Source organism: Piliocolobus tephrosceles, chromosome 4 (genome assembly GCF_002776525.5).
Source record: "Piliocolobus tephrosceles isolate RC106 chromosome 4, ASM277652v3, whole genome shotgun sequence".
Taxonomy (NCBI): Eukaryota; Metazoa; Chordata; class Mammalia; order Primates; family Cercopithecidae; genus Piliocolobus; species Piliocolobus tephrosceles.
The window spans coordinates 31,698,399-31,718,933 of NC_045437.1; the positions used below are offsets into that span (position 1 = coordinate 31,698,399).

General features: G+C 46.5%; 1 protein-coding gene and 1 non-coding gene across 3 annotated transcripts in view; one reads left to right on the plus strand and one right to left on the minus strand.

Annotated features, from left to right (window-relative positions):
* The window catches only part of MTMR12 (myotubularin related protein 12), an 87,244-nt gene extending 78,206 nt beyond the window's left edge, over window positions 1-9,038 (minus strand). The window contains exon 1 of one of the 2 annotated variants that reach the window (XM_023216550.1): window positions 8,851-9,038. In XM_023216550.1, coding sequence (XP_023072318.1) covers window positions 8,851-8,931 — 81 coding nt within the window. In that variant the 5' untranslated portion in view covers window positions 8,932-9,038. The remainder of the gene's footprint in view (window positions 1-8,850) is intronic. The other variant, XM_023216551.1, reaches the window with a different exon arrangement.
* On the plus strand, window positions 5,767-5,873 carry LOC111545624. Its single transcript, XR_002732517.1, has one exon. It is a non-coding gene; the product is annotated as a U6 spliceosomal RNA (small nuclear RNA).
* Window positions 9,039-20,535: the final 11,497 nt, after the last annotated feature.

Here is a 20,535-nt window from a genome sequence, read left to right on the forward strand (position 1 = left end):
CCAGCCTGGGCGACAGAGTGAGACTCCGTCTCCAAAAAAAAAAAAAAAAAAAAAAAAAAAAAAAGAAAAGACATGCAGCCATATGAGGTGCATACTCACGAACACAGACATACTTAAAAATGGAATCATTGCTTTGGTTAAGGTACCATCATTGGCACTTTCATTTTTCTAACTTCCAAACTCTGCACTTTACTATATTGTCTTTATCATAATAAGGTATACATTTTTTTTGTAGCAATAGAAAGTTTTTTAGCCCCTATGACACTGGAATTTTCTCTAAAGCATACCATCACATACGGTGGTTTAATATTGAAGAACATCCAACATCCTGTTGAGGATGTTTAGAGAAAGATCCAGAACTTTAAACTTCTAAATATGGAGTCCCCACAGCCTGAAATTCTGATGGCAGCCCTGATTTTAACGTTCGTGCTGGAAGTAGGGTGCAGAAGTATCTGCTCTTAGACAGTGGCTGCCCATGTGGCAGCTGTTTGATCAGGCTGCAGGAAGCGCTGCTTGACAGAGCCTCATGATGCTTTCTGAGGCTCCATCTGCAGAAGTTGTGTGGTGTTGGATAAGACTCAGGGAGATGCTGCAGGAAGCACAGGCGGGAGAGAAAAAGCGGAAGCTTTGGACAGATCATCAGGCTAAAGCCACAGCTAAGAAAGTGACCATTTCAGGAGGGACTTTTAATGTCTTCTGATAGCCTACCAATGACATCCAAGCTCAAGGAGAAAATTCTGCAATTAAGAAATTAGCTGGGTGAGTTCTGGAAGATTTAAAAAAATTAGTTGAGAATGGAGAAAAGGTTACGAATTCTTTTTTTTTTTTTTTTTCCTGAGATGGAGTCTTGCTCTGTAGCCCAGGCTGGAATGCAATGGCATGATTTCAGCTCACTGCACCCTCCGCCTCCTGGGTTCAAGCGATTCTCCTGCCTCAGCCTCCTGAGTAGCTGGGATTACAGGTGTCCACCACCACGCCTGGCTAATTTCTGTATTTTTAGTAGAGACGGGGTTTCACCATATGGCCAGGCTCGTCTCAAACTGCTGACCTGTGATCCACCCGCCTCAGCCTCCCAAAGTGATGGGATTACACATGAGTCACCACTCCCAGCCAGGTTATGAGTTCTTAAAAAAAGAAGGCAAAGGATCTAGACTTTGTTTTTGAAGTTATTTTTCCTTCTAGGACTAAGGCAGGAGATCTGTTTAAGACAAGTCAATCTCTTCTTGTTATCATCTATCTGCCAGACATCAAAGTTAGTGGTCCAACAAAAATCATCCCAATAATTTCATCTGTTCGGTAAATTGATGTATCCCCACTCAATACCTAGAACAATATCTGGGATACCACAGCCGGGCACAGTGGCTCACGCCTGTAATCCCAGCACTTTGGGAGGCCAAGGCAGGTGGATCATCTGAGGTCGGGAGTTCGAGACCAGCCTGACCAAGATGGAGAAACCCTGTCTCTACTAAAAATACAAAATCAGCAGGGCGTGGTGGCACATGCCTCTAATCCCAGCTACTCAGGAGGCTGAGGCAGGAGAATCGTTGGAACCTGGGAGACAGAGGTTGTGGTGAGCCGAGATTGCACCATTGCACTCCAGCCTGGGCAACAAGAGCAAAACTCCGTCTCAAAAAAAATAATAAAATAAAAAATCTGGGATACCGCAAGTGCTGAGTAAGTATGTGCTGAACTAAATCAATTATATATTTCGAAAACACCAGCTCTAGAGACGAAAACAACCAAGAGATCCCTGTATCTGCTTGGCAGTTACCTGGTTGACAATCTAGCAAAAGCCAAAAAAGAATTGCTACTAGAGAACACCACTAAGGAACGACTCTAGTGTGCAAAGGCTAATCATGATATAAGCATGTTTCACTAGTAATATTCCTTACGTTCATAAATGTAAGGATAAGAGAACGGGCCCCGAGGTCAGACTGCTCTGGTTTAAATCCTGGCACATACTCCATGACCTTAAACAAGGTACTCAACTTCTCTGAGTCTCAGTTTCCATATCTAAAAACAAAAAAGATGGGTAATAATAATATTCCCTTCATGAAACTTCCTGAAAGGGGAAAAAGAGATATGCGAGTTCCTGGAACCCAGAAGTACCTAATAAATACTAGTAATTATTCATTTTTATTTTGTATATACCCACAGTCATATCTCTGGGAAGACTACAGGATCATATATTCACTTCTCCTGACCAAAAGAAATGGCCTTAAATAAGAACTAGGCAACAGAATGCATTTTTTCCTGAGGGATAAGTGAAAAAAAAAAAAAAAAAAAAAGCTATTAACACCATATATATATTTTTAAACTCTTCTCAAGCTTCATCTCTCTTGACTTTTCTTCCCACATCTATATAAAACCTTTCCTGAGCTCCTGCAACCCTTGTTTAGTACTGGCACCGCCGGCTATTAGGAGAGAGTTTTATCTCTGTTCTGCAATAACACTGTATCTGTGGGCAAGATATTAAACTTTACAGGGCTGCAGTTTCCACATCTGTACAATGGAGGGTAAGTATAATGGAGGCAGAGTATATTATCTTTAAATTCTCTTCCAAAGCTAAAAATCCACAAATAAGTGCCCATTAACTATTATTAGTTCATTCAGGCCCAACACTGACCTAAACTCTTAGAAAGTACATTTTAGCCCTATTTGGAATACCCACAAAATGGGTACAGGTCAGCCACCCTCTGAAAGCGAAATTTTGCCTAGCCAGTTTCAAAGGCCTAATTTTAAATGACATTGTGGGATAGCAACTGGCATGGAAAGATATTTACAATACACATTTTTGGTGAAAAAGGCAGATTACAAAATATGATCAATAATATTAATCCCAATTTGATTAAAATATATATATATACCTTCACATATATCTGCTTAAAGTGTACAGAATACACTCCGAGTTGTTTATGTTTATAATCTTTCTTTAAAAAATGTTTTTGCGGCCGGGTGCGGTGGCTCAAGCCTGTAATCCCAGCACTTTGGGAGGCCGAGATGGGCGGATCACGAGGTCAGGAGATCGAGACCATCCTGGCTAACATGGTGAAACCCCGTCTCTACTAAAAAATACAAAAAACGAGCCGGGTGAGGTGGCGGGCGCCTGTAGTCCCAGCTACTCAGGAGGCTGAGGCAGGAGAATGGCATAAACCCGGGAGGCAGAGCTTGCAGTGAGCTGAGATCTGGCCACTGCACTCCAGCCTGGGCGACAGAGCGAGACTCCGTCTCAAAAAAAAAAAAAAAAAAAAAAAGTTTTTGCTTATCTGTACCTTTTTTTTCTATAAAGAATGCTTATGGCTTCTGAAATAATTCAAACAGGTGTTTTATTTAACAAGAAAGATGGATTTGGTACCCAAACGATAACCATATCCCTCCCTAGAGCAGAGCTCAGCACCCAGCAGGTCCCCCAGAGGCACCGACATCCTTTGCACCCTGTGTCTGGAGCTGGGCTGGAGTGGGGGTGCTGTGATGTTTTCAGGTATCAGTCATCAGGTACCATCAAGATGGCCCCAGATCGCTCCCTCTTGTTCATCTCAACTTTCAGAGCCATCAGCTGCCCACTTAACTAGCTTTACCAATTTGTAACCCTCTGAGCAGAGTTTTCAAAACATAATCAAAGGTCCTAAATTATGGTTTAAGGTTTTAACTGTCACACTCACTGATTTAGAATAATCAAGGATAGAAGAATCCACTTTACTCTGGCAGCAATCCAATTTTAAAAGTCAGAGTTAACTACCAGTCCTCATTTTATGCTGTCTGATGCCAGTCCTCTCTGATCACAAGGAAAAAAAAATAAGCTCACCATGTTTAAAAGCATAATCTTAAAATACTTTATCCAGTTAAGCACTTTTGTTTCTAACACAAAGTGCTGACTCTTGACAGATTCTCTGGCATACTGAAGGTCACCACTGCTGAACCTATCTGATCAGCCAAGAACAAGCTTATCACCAGGTACAGGTATCATTACATCATAAGGTGTAAAGGTTGTTCTGGCAGCTCAGTCATCCACCAACAAACAGGTGTCTAAGAAACTGAGATTTCCCAGCTACCAAAACCCAGACAAAGAAATAAGCAACAGTTGGCTGGGCGGGGTGGCTCACGCCTGTAATCCCAGCACTCTGGGAGGCCGAGGCGGGCGTATCACAAGGTCGGGAGTTCAAGGTCAGGAGTTCAAGATCAGCCCGGCCAATATGGTGAAACCCTATCTCTACTAAAAATACAAAAATTAGCCGCACGTGGTGGTGCGCGCCTGTAGTCCCAGCTACTCGGGAGGCTGAGGCAGGAGAACAGCCTGAAGCTGGAAAGTGGAGGTTGCACTGAGTCAAGAGCATGCCACTATACTCCAGCCTGGGTGACAGAACGAGGCTCTGTCTCAAAAAAAAAGAAAAGAAAAAAGAAATAAGCAACAGCATGACATACACCAAGGCAGTTCAGAGAAAGGCAACATGAGGGAAAGCAGGGTAGAAATAGGAGAGGACAGTTCAGAAAAGTGTTCTGAGGAACTCCTCGCACTGGGTAAGCCAAGAGAAAGTTACCAGACCCAGAGCTCTCAGAAGCACATAAGCCATGCCTTGATGCTGCTCACCTGTATTTCCCATAATACGATTACCTGGCAAAATCTATATACTTAAAAATACATTGCTTTCTCACCCCTTCCTACCCTTATCTTTTTTTTTTTTTTTTTTTTTTGAAATGGAGTCTCACTCTGTCGCCAGGCTGAAATGCAGTGGTGCAATCTTGGCTCACTGCAACCTCTGGTTCAAGCGATTCTCCTGGTTCAAGCCATTCTCCTGCCTCAGCCTCTCAAATAGCTGGGACTAACTACAGGCATGCACCACCACGTCCAGCTAATTTTTGTATTTTTAGTAGAGATGGGGTTTCACCATGTTGGCCAGGATAATCTCGATCTCTTGGCCTCATGATCCACCCACCTGGGCCTCCCAAAGTGCTGGGATTACAGGCGTGAGCCACCACACCCGGCCTTACCCTTAACCCTTATCTTTTAAAAAACCATCCACAATTTAGGACAGAGCTTTATCCTCCGTTACAAACGTTACAAAACATGTTTAGAGTCAGACTACAACAAAAAGACATAGTGTATGCACAGCATTATTTTAATGCAAGAAAACAAAACTGCCAACTATAAGGATCTGAAAAATGTGACCACTTCAGGCTTATTTTGGAGCTGAACCACTCCCCTTCCCTAATTATCCCTCAAAGGAAATATATCAGGCACTGTGAGCAAAGAGGGAAACATGTCTAACTACAACATGTGCACTTGGTGGATGAAGAATTTGAACATTCTTGAACTCTGGCCACATTTCAGAAGACTTTCCACTTGTAATTTAATTTCACTGAAGAGAAAAGTTTAAGGATCAGTTGCACTTCAACCAGGGCTCTATCAAAAAAAGACACAAAGAATACCCGACAAGGATAGGCAACCAAAGCAAAAATGAACAAATGGGATCACATCAAGTTAAAAATCTTCTGCACAGCAAAGGAAACTATCAACAAAATGAAGAGATAACTCACTGAATGGCAGAAAATATTTACAAACTATCTATCTGACAGGGGATTAATAACAAGAATATGTAAGAAGCTCAAACAACTCAATAGGAAAAAATCTAATAATCCACTTAAAAATGGACAAAAGATCTGAATACACATTTCTCAAAAGAAGATATACAAATGGCAAAAAAAGGTATATGAAAATATGCTTAACATCATTGATCACCAGAGAAAAGCAAATCAAAATGACAATGAGTACTCGCTTCGGCATCACATATGCTAAAACTGGAAGGACACAGAGAAGATTAGCATGGCCCCTGTGCAAGGATGACATGCAAATTCATGAAGCGCTTCATATTTTTAACAAATCTTTAAATGTTAAAAAAAAATTATATCATTTTATTCCAGTTAAAATGGCTTATATCCAAAAGATAAACAGTAACGAAAGCTGGTAAGGATGTGGAGAGAAGCGAACCCTCATACACTGTTGTTAGGAACGTAAATCAATACAATCACTGTGGAGAACAGTACAGAGGTTCCTCAAAAACTAAAAATACAGCTACCATATGATCTGGCAAGCCCACTGCTAGGTATACACCCAAAAGACAGGAAATCAGGGCCAGGCGCGGTGGCTTACGCCTACAATCCCAGCACTTTGGGAGGCTGAGGCAGAAGGATTGCTTGAGCCCAGGAGTTTGAGAACAGCCTGGGCAAGACAGCAAGACATTACCTCTACTAAAAATTTTAAAATTAGCCAGGTGCTCTGGCACGCACCTGTAGTCCCAGCTACCTGGGAAAATCGCTTGAGTACAGGAGGTGGAGGCTACAGTGAGCTGTGAGCATGCCACTGTACTTCAACCTAAGCAACAAAGCAAGATCCCGTCTCTAAAAAAGGAAGGAAGAAAGAAAGAAAGGAAATCAGTATATGGAAGAGAAATCTGCACTCCCATGTTTATTACAACACTATTCACCATAGCCAAGATTTGGAAGCAACCAGAGTCCATCATCAACAAATGAATAGATGAAGAAAATGTAGTACGTATACACAAGGGAGTACTATTCAGCCATAAAAAAGAATAAGATCCTGTCATTTGCAATAATGAATAGAAATGGACGTCATTATGTTAAGTGAACTACCTCAGGCAGAGAAAGACAAACTTTGCGTGTCCTCACTTATTTGTGGGAGCTAAAAATTAAAACAACTGAACTCACAGAGATAGTAGAACGATGGTTACCAAAAGCTAGGAAGGGGAAAGGAAAGTGGGGATGTTTAACGGGTACAAAAAAACAGTTAGAATAAGATCTAGTAAGTGACAGCACAACAGGGTGACTACAATCAACAATAATTTATTGTATATTTTATAATAAAGAGTATAATTGGATAGTGTGTAACACAAAGGAAGGATAAATGCTTGCAGTGATGGATACTCCATTCATGCACTGTATGCCCGTATCCAAAGATTTCTTTTTTTTTTTTTGAGAGGGAGTCTTGCTCTGTCGCCCAAGCTGTAGTGCAGTGGCGTGATCTCAGCTCACTGCAACCTCCGCCTCCTGCGTTCAAGCGATTCTCCTGCCTCAGCCTCCCGAGTAGCTGGGATTACAGGTGTGCACCACCACGCCTGGCTAATTTCGGGGTTTCACCATGTTGGCCAGGCTGGTCTCGAACTTCTGACCTCAGGTGATCCACACATTTCAGCCATCCAAAGTGCTGGGATTACAGGTGTCAGCCGCCACGCCCAGCCCAAATATTTCATGTATCCCATTAAATATATACACCTACTATACCCACAAAAAATTTTTTAAATTTTAAATGTTTTAAAAAGACACAGAGAGAAATTGACCATATTACCTACATGTGATACTACAAGGGAAGCCTGCTGAAACTGTAAGATGACCCTGACTCCACGTCAAGTGCTAATAGAGGAAATGGTTTGTATTTTACAACTAGGACTAAAAACAAGACCCATTTTAAGAGCACTCTACCCTGGAGAAAACACACATGTCTTGAATTTAAAGATACATATGCAAATGCCTCAGGCCCCAGGTGGTCGTACAGAAGCAGTCCCTGATCAGATCTCTCATCCACAGCCCACGTGCTTCTGCATTACAGAGGTGGGAAGACATCTGCAACAAATTTGGCGGTGCTTCTCCACTTCTGCCAGAGAGAAGGGCAGAAAAAAACCTTCACAGATCCAAAATGAGAAGGCATCTCATTGGGCATTTGGATTAAGAACTATTACTCAAGATGCCCTGAGCAAGGCCTACAAGTTCTGATCTCTCTAACCTCCTCTCCTACGACTGTCCCCCTTGTCCATGGGCCTCTGCCATGCTGGCTTCCTTGAGGCTCCGCCAACCCTTCAGACACACTCCTACCTCACGACCTTCCCGGGGGCTGTTCTCTCTACCTGGACGACTCTTCTCTCAGACCCCTCACATCTTCAAGTCTCGGCTCAAATGCCACCTTTGCGCGGAGGAAAAAGATTTATTTCCTTTACCACGATATTTATCGCCTCCTACTACACAGTATAATTTACTTAAATATCTCTAATTCACCCTGTTTCTCCTCTCCCCCTCAAATACGTTCCAAGAGAGCAGAGATCTCTGTCTTGTTCACTGATGTCTATCACAAGCACTTAGTGCCTGACACATAGTAGGAGCTCAAGAAGTATTTTCTGAATGAATGAACAAACTTCTTGACCTGAAGATTCAGAACAGTAAGAAGTGGGTGGAAAGGATGATGGTGAGGGGATGAAGAGAAAGAAGCGACAGAGGAGAATTCCCAAGGGAGAGGCAGAGACTGGCCGAGGCCAGGCCGACCCCCGTTTCTCCCCGCAGCGCTGACGGGAGGCGTACGTAAGTGCAAGGCATCCCGCCAGCGGCACTCGAGGCACTCAAGAGGCCGGCAGCGGAGGCCGGCGGGCTCCCGGGCTCACTGAGAAAGTCCAGAGGCAGGACGGACCCACGCGGGCTCCGAGCAGGCCCCGTTAGGGGCTCCGACCCCCGGTCCTACCCCTCCCAGCAGTGCCCACAACCCCAGGTCCTCTCCAGAATCCCCAGGGGCGTTCCGGGCCGCAATCCCTTCTCGGTTCGGGCCCCTCCACCAGCCTCCAGCGGCTGGGCCCTGCGCTCCAGCACCTGCCTGCCTGAGCCAGGGTCCCCACTCCGGCCCGCGCGGAGGCCCCAGCGCGCCCCTGCGGCCTCAGCTCGCCTGGCTGCCCCATCTCCCGGCACAAGGGCAGGAAGCGCTCCGCGGCGCTCCCCGCGGCAGGGAAGGGGCTCCCGGCGCCCCTCTCCCGGGCCGCCCCTGCCACACGCCCCGCCTGCGCGGCGCCCCCTCACCTCAGGGCGTACGTACGACACGAAGGAGGGCTTGGGGGCCTTGGTGCCGCCGCCACCGCCGACTACTCCTTTCCCCAGCATACCGCCGCCCTGGGAAGCAGCGACGCGCGGACACAGAGGTGGCGGCTCCGGATCCAGCTGGGGCAGCAGCGGCGGCCACCAGCACTAGAGGCTGGGGCTCCGCCCATCCCCAAGGCCGCGACCGCCGCGGTGCCGCCCGCATCCGGCTCCGCCGCTGACACCGCTCGCCCCGCCCAGGCCCGTGGGCCCCGCCCACCCCGCGCTCTGGCCCAGAGAGCCAGGAGACCGCTACTGGAGGCCACGCCCACCCTCCCGCAGGAGGGTCTGACCCGCCGAGATTCACCACCTTCCTGCGGCAAAGCCCGCCCTCATGCTTTCTCTGACTGGCCAGAGGCGTTGCCGGCCGAACCCCCTCGCCCAACCCCTTCTTGAGTGAGTTTGGAAAGATGTTTCCTCTAACCAATCCAGAGAGGTTTCTCTCCGGACTTTCCGACGATTGGATGGCGAGGATATAACCGTCGTCCAATGATCGTGCAGTCACCAAGTTGTCGTTAGCAGTGGTTCAGGGCAGTCGTTTTCTTCCTTTTGCTTGTGTCTTTGGAATAAAACGTCCAAAAATGGGATGTATGGAATCTTGCTATAGGAGTTCCCAACTTACATCGATGACGTTCAAGGTTTTTTATTTTATTTTATTATTATTTACTTTTGAGACGGAGTTTTGCTCTTGTCGCCTAGGCTGGAGTGCAATGGCCTGATCTCGGCTCATTGTAACCTCCGCCTCCCAGGTTCAAGCGATTCTCTTGCCTCAGCCTCCCGGGTAGCTGGGATTACAGGCTCCCGCCACTACATCCAGCTAATTTTTTTCTTTCTTTGGCCGTTCTGTCGCCCAGGCTGGAGTGCAATGGCGTAGTATAGGCTCTCTGCAACCTCCGCCTCCCGGGTTCAAGCGATTCTCCTGCCTCAGCCTTCCGAGTAGCTGGGATTATAGGCGCCTGCCATCACACCCGGCTAATTTTTGTATTTTTAGTAGAGACGGGGTTTCACCATGTTTGCCAGGCTGGTCTCAAACCCCTAACCTCGTGATCCGCCCGCCTCGGCCTCCCAAAGTGTTGATATTACAGGCATGAGCCAGGCCTGGCCGCTAATTTTTGTATTTTTAATAGAGACGGGGGTTTCACCATGTTGGCCAGGCTGGTCTCAAACTCCTGACTTCAGATGATCCACCTGCTTCGGCCTCCCGAAGTGCTGAAATTACAGGCATGAGCCACCGCGCCCGACCTCAAGGTTTATTATTTTAAATGTAAACAAAAATGAGACAAATGGTGACTCACGCCTCTAATCCCAGCACTTTGGGAGGCCGAGGCGGGTGGATTTATTGAGGCCAGGAGTTGAGACCAGCCTGGCCAACATGGAGAAACCCTATCTCTATTAAAAATACAAAAATTAGCCGGGCGTGGTGGCGGGCGCCTGTAATCCTAGCTATTCAGGAGGCTGAGGCACGAGAATCGCTTGAACCAAGGTTGCAGTGAGCCAGGATCGCGCCACTGCACTCCAGCCTGGGCGGTAGAGCAAGACTCTGTCTCAAACAGGAAAAAAAAAAAAAAAAAAGTGTCAAATCAAGTGTTAATAAGGCGGTAAGGAATAAGTTTGAGTGTTTGATAATAAAAGACCTTGTCAACTTAATTTTTCCAAACTTTTTAGCTTCTTTGTGTTTCCAACAGGAAGCATATCAAGAGCCCTTAAGAAACTTCTTTTGCTCTACGAAGTTATTGACAAAACCCTCATTTTTTAGTCAAGATTGTAAAGAAAATTCATTTCAATTCTACATGTGGTGCCAAGTGTTGTTAGTTACAGATAAATAAGATAGAATCCAGCTCTTAAGACATTCAATCTAGTGGAAAAAAACTGATAAAAATTTGCAGTTAATTTTTTTTTTTTTTTTTTTTGAGACAGTCTGGCTCTGTCACCCAGGCTGGAGTGCTGTGGCCCGGTCTCAGCTCGCTGCAAGCTCCGCCTCCCGGGTTCACGCCATTCTCCCGCCTCAGCCTCCCGGGTAGCTGGGACTACAGGCGCCGCCACCTCGCCCGGCTAGTTTTTTGTAGTTTTTAGTAGAGACGGGGTTTCACCGTGTTAGCCAAGATGGTCTCGATCTCCTGACCTCGTGATCCGCCTGTCTCGGCCTCCCAAAGTGCTGGGATTACAGGCTTGAGCCACTGCGCCCGGCTGCAGTTAATTTTTTAGGTGTCAGGCACTGTGCTAAGTACTCTCATTGGTGACCTTGATTTTTAACCTCTTAATCTCCATGTGCTCCCCCTTCCCAAATACACTTCAAATAAATATAAAATCTTAGTGAAAACAAATGTGCCTTCTTTTGCAAACATAGTTTCAACACAAGTCCTGCAGCTCCCTTTCCAGCTAGATTGCCACCTGTAAGCCTATTTGGTATAGCTGTGCTGCAGCCGCCACTGAGTTTCCTTATCCCTGTTTCCAGGTGACAAAACAGAGATGCAAGTGATTTGCTCAGGTCTCACAACTAGTCACCGAGAGAGCTGAGTTTGTCTCATTCGAAATCCCAAGTTCTTAACATTATAATTACACAAATTAGAAAGGAGCACAATGAAAGTGTGGTCAATTCTATTTGGGAAGACCAAGTTGAAGCCATCGTTACAAAGTTGAGAATTCTGCACAGAAATAGAATTGTAACTAAGCGTTAGTCAGGCTGCAGTTTGGCCTGCTTCTTCGTATTGATAACTCGACTTCAGGTAACACTAGGTACTGATCATTTGCATGCCTATTGTTTCAATAGGTAGGATTTCTGGCTCTGGAATCATAAGAGTTTTATTTAAGAATTGCTTAGGCAGATCCTAAGTTCCAGCAGAACAGCCAACATCAACCAGTTTAAAGACCGCCCCCACCCCAACACACGCACGAACGAACCGAAGCAGTGTGAGAATACAATTTCTTCATCTCTCTGACTCATGACTTCGCCCTGCCCTTTTCAACCAATCAATGATCTCCACACTTTGGTCCACTTCAAAACCCTTAAATACCCTAGCCCCAGGCAGGGTGCAGTAGCTCACACCTGTCATCTCAGCACTTTCAAAGGCCAAAGTAGGAGGCTCACTTGCATTCAGGAGTTCAAGACCAGCCCAGACAACATAGTGAGGCCCTGTCTCTACGAAACATTAAAAAATTAGTCAGGCATGGTGGTGCAAGCCTATAGTCCAAGGTACTCAGGAGGTTGAAGTGGAAAGATTGCTTGAACCCAGGAGTTAGAGGTTACAGTGAGCTGATATGTTACTGCACTCCAGCCTAGGTGACAAAGCAAAATCCTGTCTCAAAAAAAAAAAAAAAAAAAAAAAAAAAAAAAAAAAACATAGCCCCAAACTCCTTGACTCCTCAGGGAGATGAATTTGAGGTTTCCTCCTGTCTCCTCATCCAGCAACCCTACAATTAAACCTCTTTCACTGCTGTAACCTGGTATCTTGGTGTATTGACTTGTCCAGTGCATTGGGCAACAAACCTATTATGGTTACAAAGTAAGGCTTCATAAAAAAAGATATTCCTCATGGGACTGTTAAAGAATACATTTCATTGTCAAGACTAATATCACTATATTTTGCAGCAGTCTTCACTTTTCTAAGTAGAATGGCAGGGCAGATTTTTAGACACTGAGCAAATGTTTCCTTTCTCACTTTTCAAAGTATTTTGAATTTCCATGACCTTTCACCATAGTTGTTAGTAAATGTGACTATATCCAAGGCTGGCTTCTTTGGACATGAAACTAGTGCAGTCACACAGAATCTCACACTTAAGAAGGCTCAGAGGCCGAGTGCAGTGGGATCACACCTGTAATCTCAGCACTTTCAGAATTCAAGGCAGGCAGATCACTTGAGTCCAGGAGTTTGAAGCCAGACTGGGCACCATAGGGAGACTCGGTCTCTACAAAACAATACAAAGAATTAGCCTGGCATGGTGGTATGCACCTGTAGTCCCAGTCTCAGCTACTTGGGTGGCTGAGGTGGGAGGATCACTTGAGCTCTGGAGGCAGCAGTGAGCCATGATTGCACCACTCACTCCAGCCTGGGTGACAGAGCAAGACCCTGTCTCAAAAAAAAAAAGGAGTGGAGGGGGCCTTGAAGTTTAATCCTTTATAGTTTTGGCCTTGAGCTTCTGTGTTTTTTTTTTTTTCTGGGGGGTGGGGGACAGAGTCTCACTCTGTTGCCCAGGCTGGAGTGCAGTGGCGTGGTATCAGCTCACTGCAACCTCTGCCGCCCGGGTTCAAGTGATTCTCCTGCCTCAGCTTCCTGAGTAGCTGGGATTACAGGCACCTGCCACCGTGCCCAGCTAATTTTTGTATTTTTAGTAGAGACGGGGTTGCACCATCTCGGCCAGGCTGGTCTTGAACCCCTGACCTCGTGATCCACCCACTTTGGCCTCCCAAAGCGCTGAGATTTCAGGCGTGAGCCACCATGCCTGGCCGGCCTTGAGCTTCTTAGTAAGTTTATCTTTGAGTGTGTGTTTTAAGTGAAGATTAACGGTTGATGAGCAATGGAGCACCACAACGGGTCTTGGCGCCTCAGCTCAGTCACAGCCCCACCTCCCCGCCCCTCCTCCCTCCTCTTGGGTGCCTGCTACCCCATTGCACTGTGGCTGTCCCTAGCCAATTCCACAACTGCTGCCCACTTCTACCCAGGGCAGCAACCGGGTCTCATTGCCCAGGAGTGTGGGCGGGTGGAGTCTCCTGTCCCACCGTTGCCATCCATCCTTCCAGTAGGTGCCTGGGCACTGTCTCGCAGAGGATCAGGGTGAGGCAGAGCTCCCAGACCCTCTCTGGTGTCTCCGGGTTAAGGTGGCAGCTATCCCTGCCCTAGGTTGGCAGTGCCTCAGCGACTGGCAGGGCCTTCCGCCCCCCCCCACCCAGGTACCAAATATGGCCTGGGTGGCAGAAGCAACCATCCCTTAGGGGTCACCCATCCAGTACGAGAAGGAGAGTTGACTTCCCCACCACCTGGCCAGAGCCCCACGTTCTCATTTTGTGCTTGGCCCTGAAAATGATGCAGCCAGCGCAGCCTGTTCTCTGTCTTATCTCTATGTCCTTGGGTAAAGTACTTCCTCTCTCTGTGCCTCTATTTCCTCGCCTTAAAATGAGGGTGACAACAACAATAATAACTACTTCATGGTGGTTAGGGGACTGTATTAGTCAGGTTCTCTAGAGGGACAGAACTAATGCAATAGATACATATATATAAAGAGCAGTTTATTAAGTATTAACTCACTCGATCACGAGGTCCCACAATAGGCCGTCAGCAAGCTGAGGAACAAGGAGAGCCAGTCCAAGCTCCAAAACTGAAGAACCTGGAATCCGATGTTCGAGGGCAGGAAGCATCCAGCACGGGAGAAGGATGTACGCTGGGAAGCTAGGCCAGTCTCTCTTTTCACATTTTTCCGCCTGCTTATATTCTAGCTGCGCTGGCAGCTAACTAGATTTCGCCCATCCAGATCAAGGGTGGGTCTGCCGTTCCCAGTCCACTGACTCAAATGTTATCTCCTTTGGCAACACCCTCACAAACACACCCAGGATCAATACTTTATATCCTTCAGTCCAATCAAGTTGACACTCAATATTAACCACCACAGGGACTGTTTGGAAGATTAAACAAGTTGATTCAGGTGATGTCTGGTATACAGCAAGAACTAAATAGGTGATGGCTATCCTCTGTACAATCTCACCAAGTAGAAGGTAACTTACTCAGTTTCAGGGATTATAGAAGGAAAAGCAAAGTGACTCCTCCCTGCTAATTAACTATGGGACTTTGTTTTTTTTTGTTTTTTTTGTTTTTTTGTTTTTTTTGTTTTTGAGACGGAGTCTCACTCTGTCGCCCAAGCTGGAGTGCAGTGGCCAGATCTCAGCTCACTGCAAGCTCCGCCTCCCGGGTTCACACCATTCTCCTGCCTCAGCCTCCCGAGTAGCTGGGACTACAGGCGCCCGCCACCTAGCCCAGCTAATTTTTTGTATTTTTTTAGTAGAGACAGGGTTTCATCGTGTTAGCCAGGATGGTCTCGATCTCCTGACCTTGTGATCCACCCCTCTCGGCCTCCCAAAGTGCTGGGATTACAGGCTTGAGCCACCGCGCCCGGCCCGGGACTTTGTCAAAGAAAGATGTTTGTTTGTTTGTCTTTGTTTTTAACTTCTGGCCCAAACATTGGACTAGATTTCTAATTTCATGGTTTTGTTTGCTTTTTTGTTGTTGTTGTTTTTTGAGATGGAGTCTCACTCTGTCGCCCAGGCAGGAGTGCAGTGGCACAATCTCTGCTCACTGCAAGCTCTGCCTCTTGGGTTCATGCCATTCTCCTGCCCCAGGCTCTCAAGTAGCTGGGACTACAGGCGCCCACCACCATGCCTAGCTAATTTTTTGTATTTTTAGTAGAGACGGGGTTTCACCATGTTAGCCAGGATGGTCTCAATCTCCTGACCTCGTGATCCACCTGCCTCAGCCTCCCAAAGTGCTAGGATTACAGGCATGAGCCACCACACCCAGCCTGTTTTTGTTTTTGAGACAAGGTCTTACTCTATTGCCCCAGCTGCAGTGCAGTGGTGCAATCACGGCTCACTGAAGCATCAGCCTCCTGGGCTCAGTTAAGATCCTCCTGTCTCAGTCTCTCAAGTAGCTGGGACTATAGGCACATGCCACCATGCCCAGCTAATTTTTTTTTTTTTTTTTTTGTAGAAATGAGGTCTCACTATGTTGCCCAGGCTGGTCTCAAACTCCTTGATTCAAGTGATTCTCTTGCCTCTGCCTTCCAAAGTGCTGGGATTACAGGTATAAGCCACCATGCTCAGTCCTAGATTTCAAACTTCTAATTCACCACACCAAATTTCCCATCTTTCAGATCATCCTGTGGTATATAATTATCCTGACTTTCAGCACCCATTTGTGGTCAGGTTAGTTTGCAATGCCATGATTCTGATAACTTGACACTATTATGGGATCCTTGGGCGCCTGTAGTCCCAGCTACTCGGGAGGCTGAGGCAGGAGAATGGCGTGAACCCGGGAGGCGGAGCTTGCAGTGAGCTGAGATCCAGCCACTGCACTCCAGCCTGGGCGACAGAGTAAGACTCCGTCTCAAAAAAAAAAAAAAAAAGAAAAGAAACTAAATGGTAGACACAAGGTCTGAATAAAAGAAGGGGAAAAAATAGGTATTAAAGTACTAAGAATTGGGAGTATCCAGGACATCCAGTTAAAGAGTGTCCAAGGGGGTTCAGCATAATTATTTGCTTGGCTGGTGAGTTTTTGGGCTCTATCCTTGAGTTTTTTTATGTTGTCATATACCAGGCCAGATTGATTTAGATAAAAACAACACTCTTCATTTAAAAATATAGTCCCCTTTTTTTTAGCAGAGTGAGTCAGGTCCTCGGCAATTTTGGAAGAAAGAGAAATGCAAAGCCAGCAACTATTTGTTAAAGAAGGATTAGAAATGGCTAGAAGAGAGTGAGTGAGATCGATAGTGTGGTGGAGATAGCTGGGGAGAGGTAGAGGGTGGCATAAGAACGGGAACAAGAATAAGAGTGAGTATTAAAGTAAAGAATAGGGCTTCATCAGGGTGAAAGTGTTGGAATGTGTCCTGTCAGCAAAAATCATCTATTCACTCTAAGAGGGAGTCAAGAGTGGCGGACTGGGGATAGATTTTCACGATGGAAAGGAAATGAGAGGTTTTAAGAGGTGGGCTAACGGCTTGTAACTTACATGGAAAAGGTTATGAAATGACGACAGAATAGAATGGGCCTGTGAGGCTGGATGGAGATATTTTTTGTTTGGTCTAAGAACCATCTGCCTTGAGTGGAGAGGGATTGATATGTGGAAACTTCAGTAGGAGAGTAAATAGGAGTAACCAATGAGAAGGAAAAAAACTGGCCATGAGGGACAGAAGTTGGAACACTAGCTGCATCTTTAGCTACCTTATCAGCATAAGCATTGCCCTGAGCGATGGGATCTGATGCCTTTTGATGGCCCTTGCAGTGAACGACTCCAGCTTCCTTTGGAAGTAAAGCAGCTTTAACAAGAGTTTTTATTAAAGAGGCATTAATGATGGAGGACTCTTGTGTAGTGAGGAAATTTCTTTCTGCCCATGTAACAGCATGGTGGTGCAGGATATGGAAGGCATATTTAGAGTCAGTATAAATATTGACGCATAGTCCCTTTGCAAGAGTGAGGGCCCGAAATAAGGCAATGAGTTCAGCTTGTTGAGAGGTAGTGAAGAGGGGCAGAGTGGTAGCCTCAATGATAGATGTGGAAGATACTATAGCATAGCCTGCCTTTGCTGGCGAGTGGTGATTAGACCTGGTGGAACTGTCATCAATAAACCAAGTGTGACCAGGGTGAGGACCAGGAAAGAAGGTAATATGGGGAAATGGAGTGAATACCAGGTGGATCAGAAAGATACAGTCATGGGGGTCAGGTGTAGTATCAGGAAAAATGTGGGAGGCTGGATTGAAGTTCGGGCCAGGAACAGTGGTAATTGTGGGAGACTCAACAAAGAGTGAGTATAGCTGAAGGAGCCGGAGGGCAGAAAGTATATGCATCAGGTGTGAGGAAGAAAATAGATTTTGGAAGTTATGAGAACTGTAGAGAGTGAATTGAGCAAAGTCTGTGATTTTGAAGGCCTCTAAAAGTATTAAAGCAGCAGCAGCCGCCACACGCAGACAGGAGGACTAGACTAAAAGAGTAAGGTCAAGTTATTTGGACAGAAAGGCTACAGGGCACGGTCCTGGCTCTTGTGTAAGAATTCTGACCACACAGCCCTGCACTTTGGTTGTATGTAATGAAAAAGGTTGGGATGAGTTAGGGAGAGCTAGTGTGGGAGAGCTTTTAGGACTGTTTTTTAAGGAATGGAAAGGGGAGTAGGGAAAGTATTTAGGATTTATGGGGTTAGCTAGGTTTATCTAGAACAGAATAATGGGTTGTGGAGGGAGGTACTGAGGATAGGAGAGTATATGGGTTTGGCCCACGGGGTGGATAGGCAAGACAATTGTGCTGATAAGGTGCAGATCCTGAACTAACCTGTAAGTCTTGTCTTGTTTTTGGACAGGTAAAATGGGGGAATTGTAAGGAGAGTTTATAGGTTTTAAAAGGCCATGCTGTAACAGGCAAGTGATAACAGGCTTTAATCCTTTTGAAGCATGCTGTGGGATGGGATATTGGCGTTGAGCAGGGTAAGGGTGATTAGGTTTTAATGGGATGGTAAGGGGTATATGATTGGTTGCCAAGGAAGGAGTAGAGGTGTCCTATACTTGTGGATTAAGATGGGAAGATACAAGGGGAGGATGTGAAGGAGGCTTTGAACTGAGGAAAAGGGTGGCAATGAGGTGTGGCTGTAGCCTAGGAATAGTAAGGGAAGTGGATAATTTAGTTAAAATGTCTCAACCTAATAAGGGAGCTAGGCAGGTGGGGATAACTAAAAAGGAGTGCATAAAAGAATGTTGTCCAAGTTGGCACCAGAGTTGGGGAGTTTTAAGAGGTTTAGAAGCCTGGCCATCAATACCCACAATAGTTATGGAGGCAAGGGAAACATGCCCTTGAAAAGAAGGCAATGTGGAGTGGGTAGCCTCCGTATTGATTAAGAAGGGGACCGACTTACCCTCCACTGTAAGAGTTACCCAAAGCGTCTGTGATGGTCCTGTAGCTTTCGAGGCAATCAGGCAGTGTGAGTCTTCAGCCACTAAGCTGAGAAGATCTGGGAAGGAGTCAGTCAGAGAGCCTTGGGCCAGAGTTCCAGGGGCTCTGGGAGTGGCTGCCAAGCGAGTTGAATAGTCCGATTTCCAGTGGGGTCTCGCACAGATGGGACACGGCTTAGGAGGAATCCCAGGCTGCAGGCATTCCTTGGCCCAGTGGCCAGATTTCTGGCACTTGAAGCAAGATCCTGGGGCAGGCAGTCCTGGAGGAACACCTGGCTGTTCTTGTGTGCTGGAGATGTGGCTGGGGTTTCTTGCACAGTGGAGACAAGTAATTGCAACTCAGAAATACGCTGCCTCTACTCTATTATTGTACACCTTGAAGGCGAGGTTAATTAAGTCCTGTTGTGGGGTTTGAGGGCTGGAATCTAATTTTTGAAGCTTTTTCTAATGTTGGGAGGGGATTGGTTAATAAAATGCATATTGAGAATAAGAGGGCCTTCTGGCCCCTCTGGGTCTAGGGCGGTAAAATGTCTAAAGATTGTTGCTAAATGGGCCATGGACTAGGCTGGGTTTTTATATTTGTTGAAAAAGAGCCTAAACGCTAACTGATTTGGAAGAGGTCAGATGAAGAAAAAGGAACATTAACCTTGACTATGCTTCAGCTCCAGCCACCTCTTTAAGAGGAAATTGTTGGGCAGTTGGGGGAGGGCTAGTCACGGAATGAAACTGTAAGCCAGACCAGGTGTGGGGAGGGGAGGTGATAGAAGGATTATAGGGTCGGGGAGCAGAGGCTGAGAAAGAATTGGGACCTGGCTTGGCCTGGTGAGGAGCAGCCTGGGGAGAAGGGAAGAGGTCAGAGGAGTCTGTAGAAAAGAAGGATTCAAAGGACTCAGAGCTTGGGGTGGAGACTGAAGGAACAGACAGGAGAGAAAGAAGAAAGATTTGGGATGAGTCGCATTGGGAGCAGAGACTAGGGAGGGACCAATGTGTAAAAGAATGCCTGAACGTCAGGCACCTCAAACTTTTGCCCATTTTTCGTCAAAAATTATCTAGATCTTGTAGGATAGACAAATCGAAAGTGCTATTCTCTGGCCACTTGGAGCTACTGTCAAGTTTGTATTGGGGCCAGGTGGTATTGTAGAAGAAAATAAGGCATTTAAGTTTTAAGTCCGGTGTGAGTTGAAGAGGTTTTAAGTTCTTGAGGACACAGGCTAAGGGAGGAGAAGGGAGAATGGAGGGCGGAAGGTTGCCCATAGTGAAGGAGGTAAGTTTAAAGAGAAAGGTAGAGAAATGGAGAAAGGGGTGGGTGAGTAGCCCTGGGCTGCAATGTGGGTGAGCAGCCAAAGTAGGTGTCCCCACGGTTGACTTGCCACCAAGGGAATGTGGGTGAACAACCAAGGCAGGCGTCCCCGGGGTGATCAGACACCAAAGAAAGGTGGGTGAATAATCAGGCAGGCGTCCCTGCAGTGATCAAACACCAAGGGAAGCCTGTCTTCCCGAGCCTGTGACCGGCGCCGGAGTTTTGGGTCCACGGATAAAATGTGTCTCCTTTGTCTCTACTAGAGAGGAAAAAGAACTGGAATTGGAAGGACAGGGAGATTGAATGGTAGTGAGAGAAGTGAGAGAAGGAGATTGAAGGGTAGCAAGAAAGGCTGGAGAAGAGAGTGAAAAGACCACTTACCTGGCCGGGCGCGGTGGCTCAAGCCTGTAATCCCAGCACTTTGGGAGGCCGAGACGGGCGGATCACGAGGTCAGGAGATCGAGACCATCCTGGCGAACACGGTGAAACCCCGTTTCTACTAAAAATACAAAAACTAGCCGGGCGAGGTGGCGGGCGCCTGTAGTCCCAGCTACTCCGGAGGCTGAGGCAGGAGAATGGCGTAAACCCGGGAGGCGGAGCTTGCAGTGAGCTGAGATCCGGCCACTGCACTCCAGTCCGGGCGACAGAGCGAGACTCCGCCTCAAAAAAAAAAAAAAAAAAAAAAAAA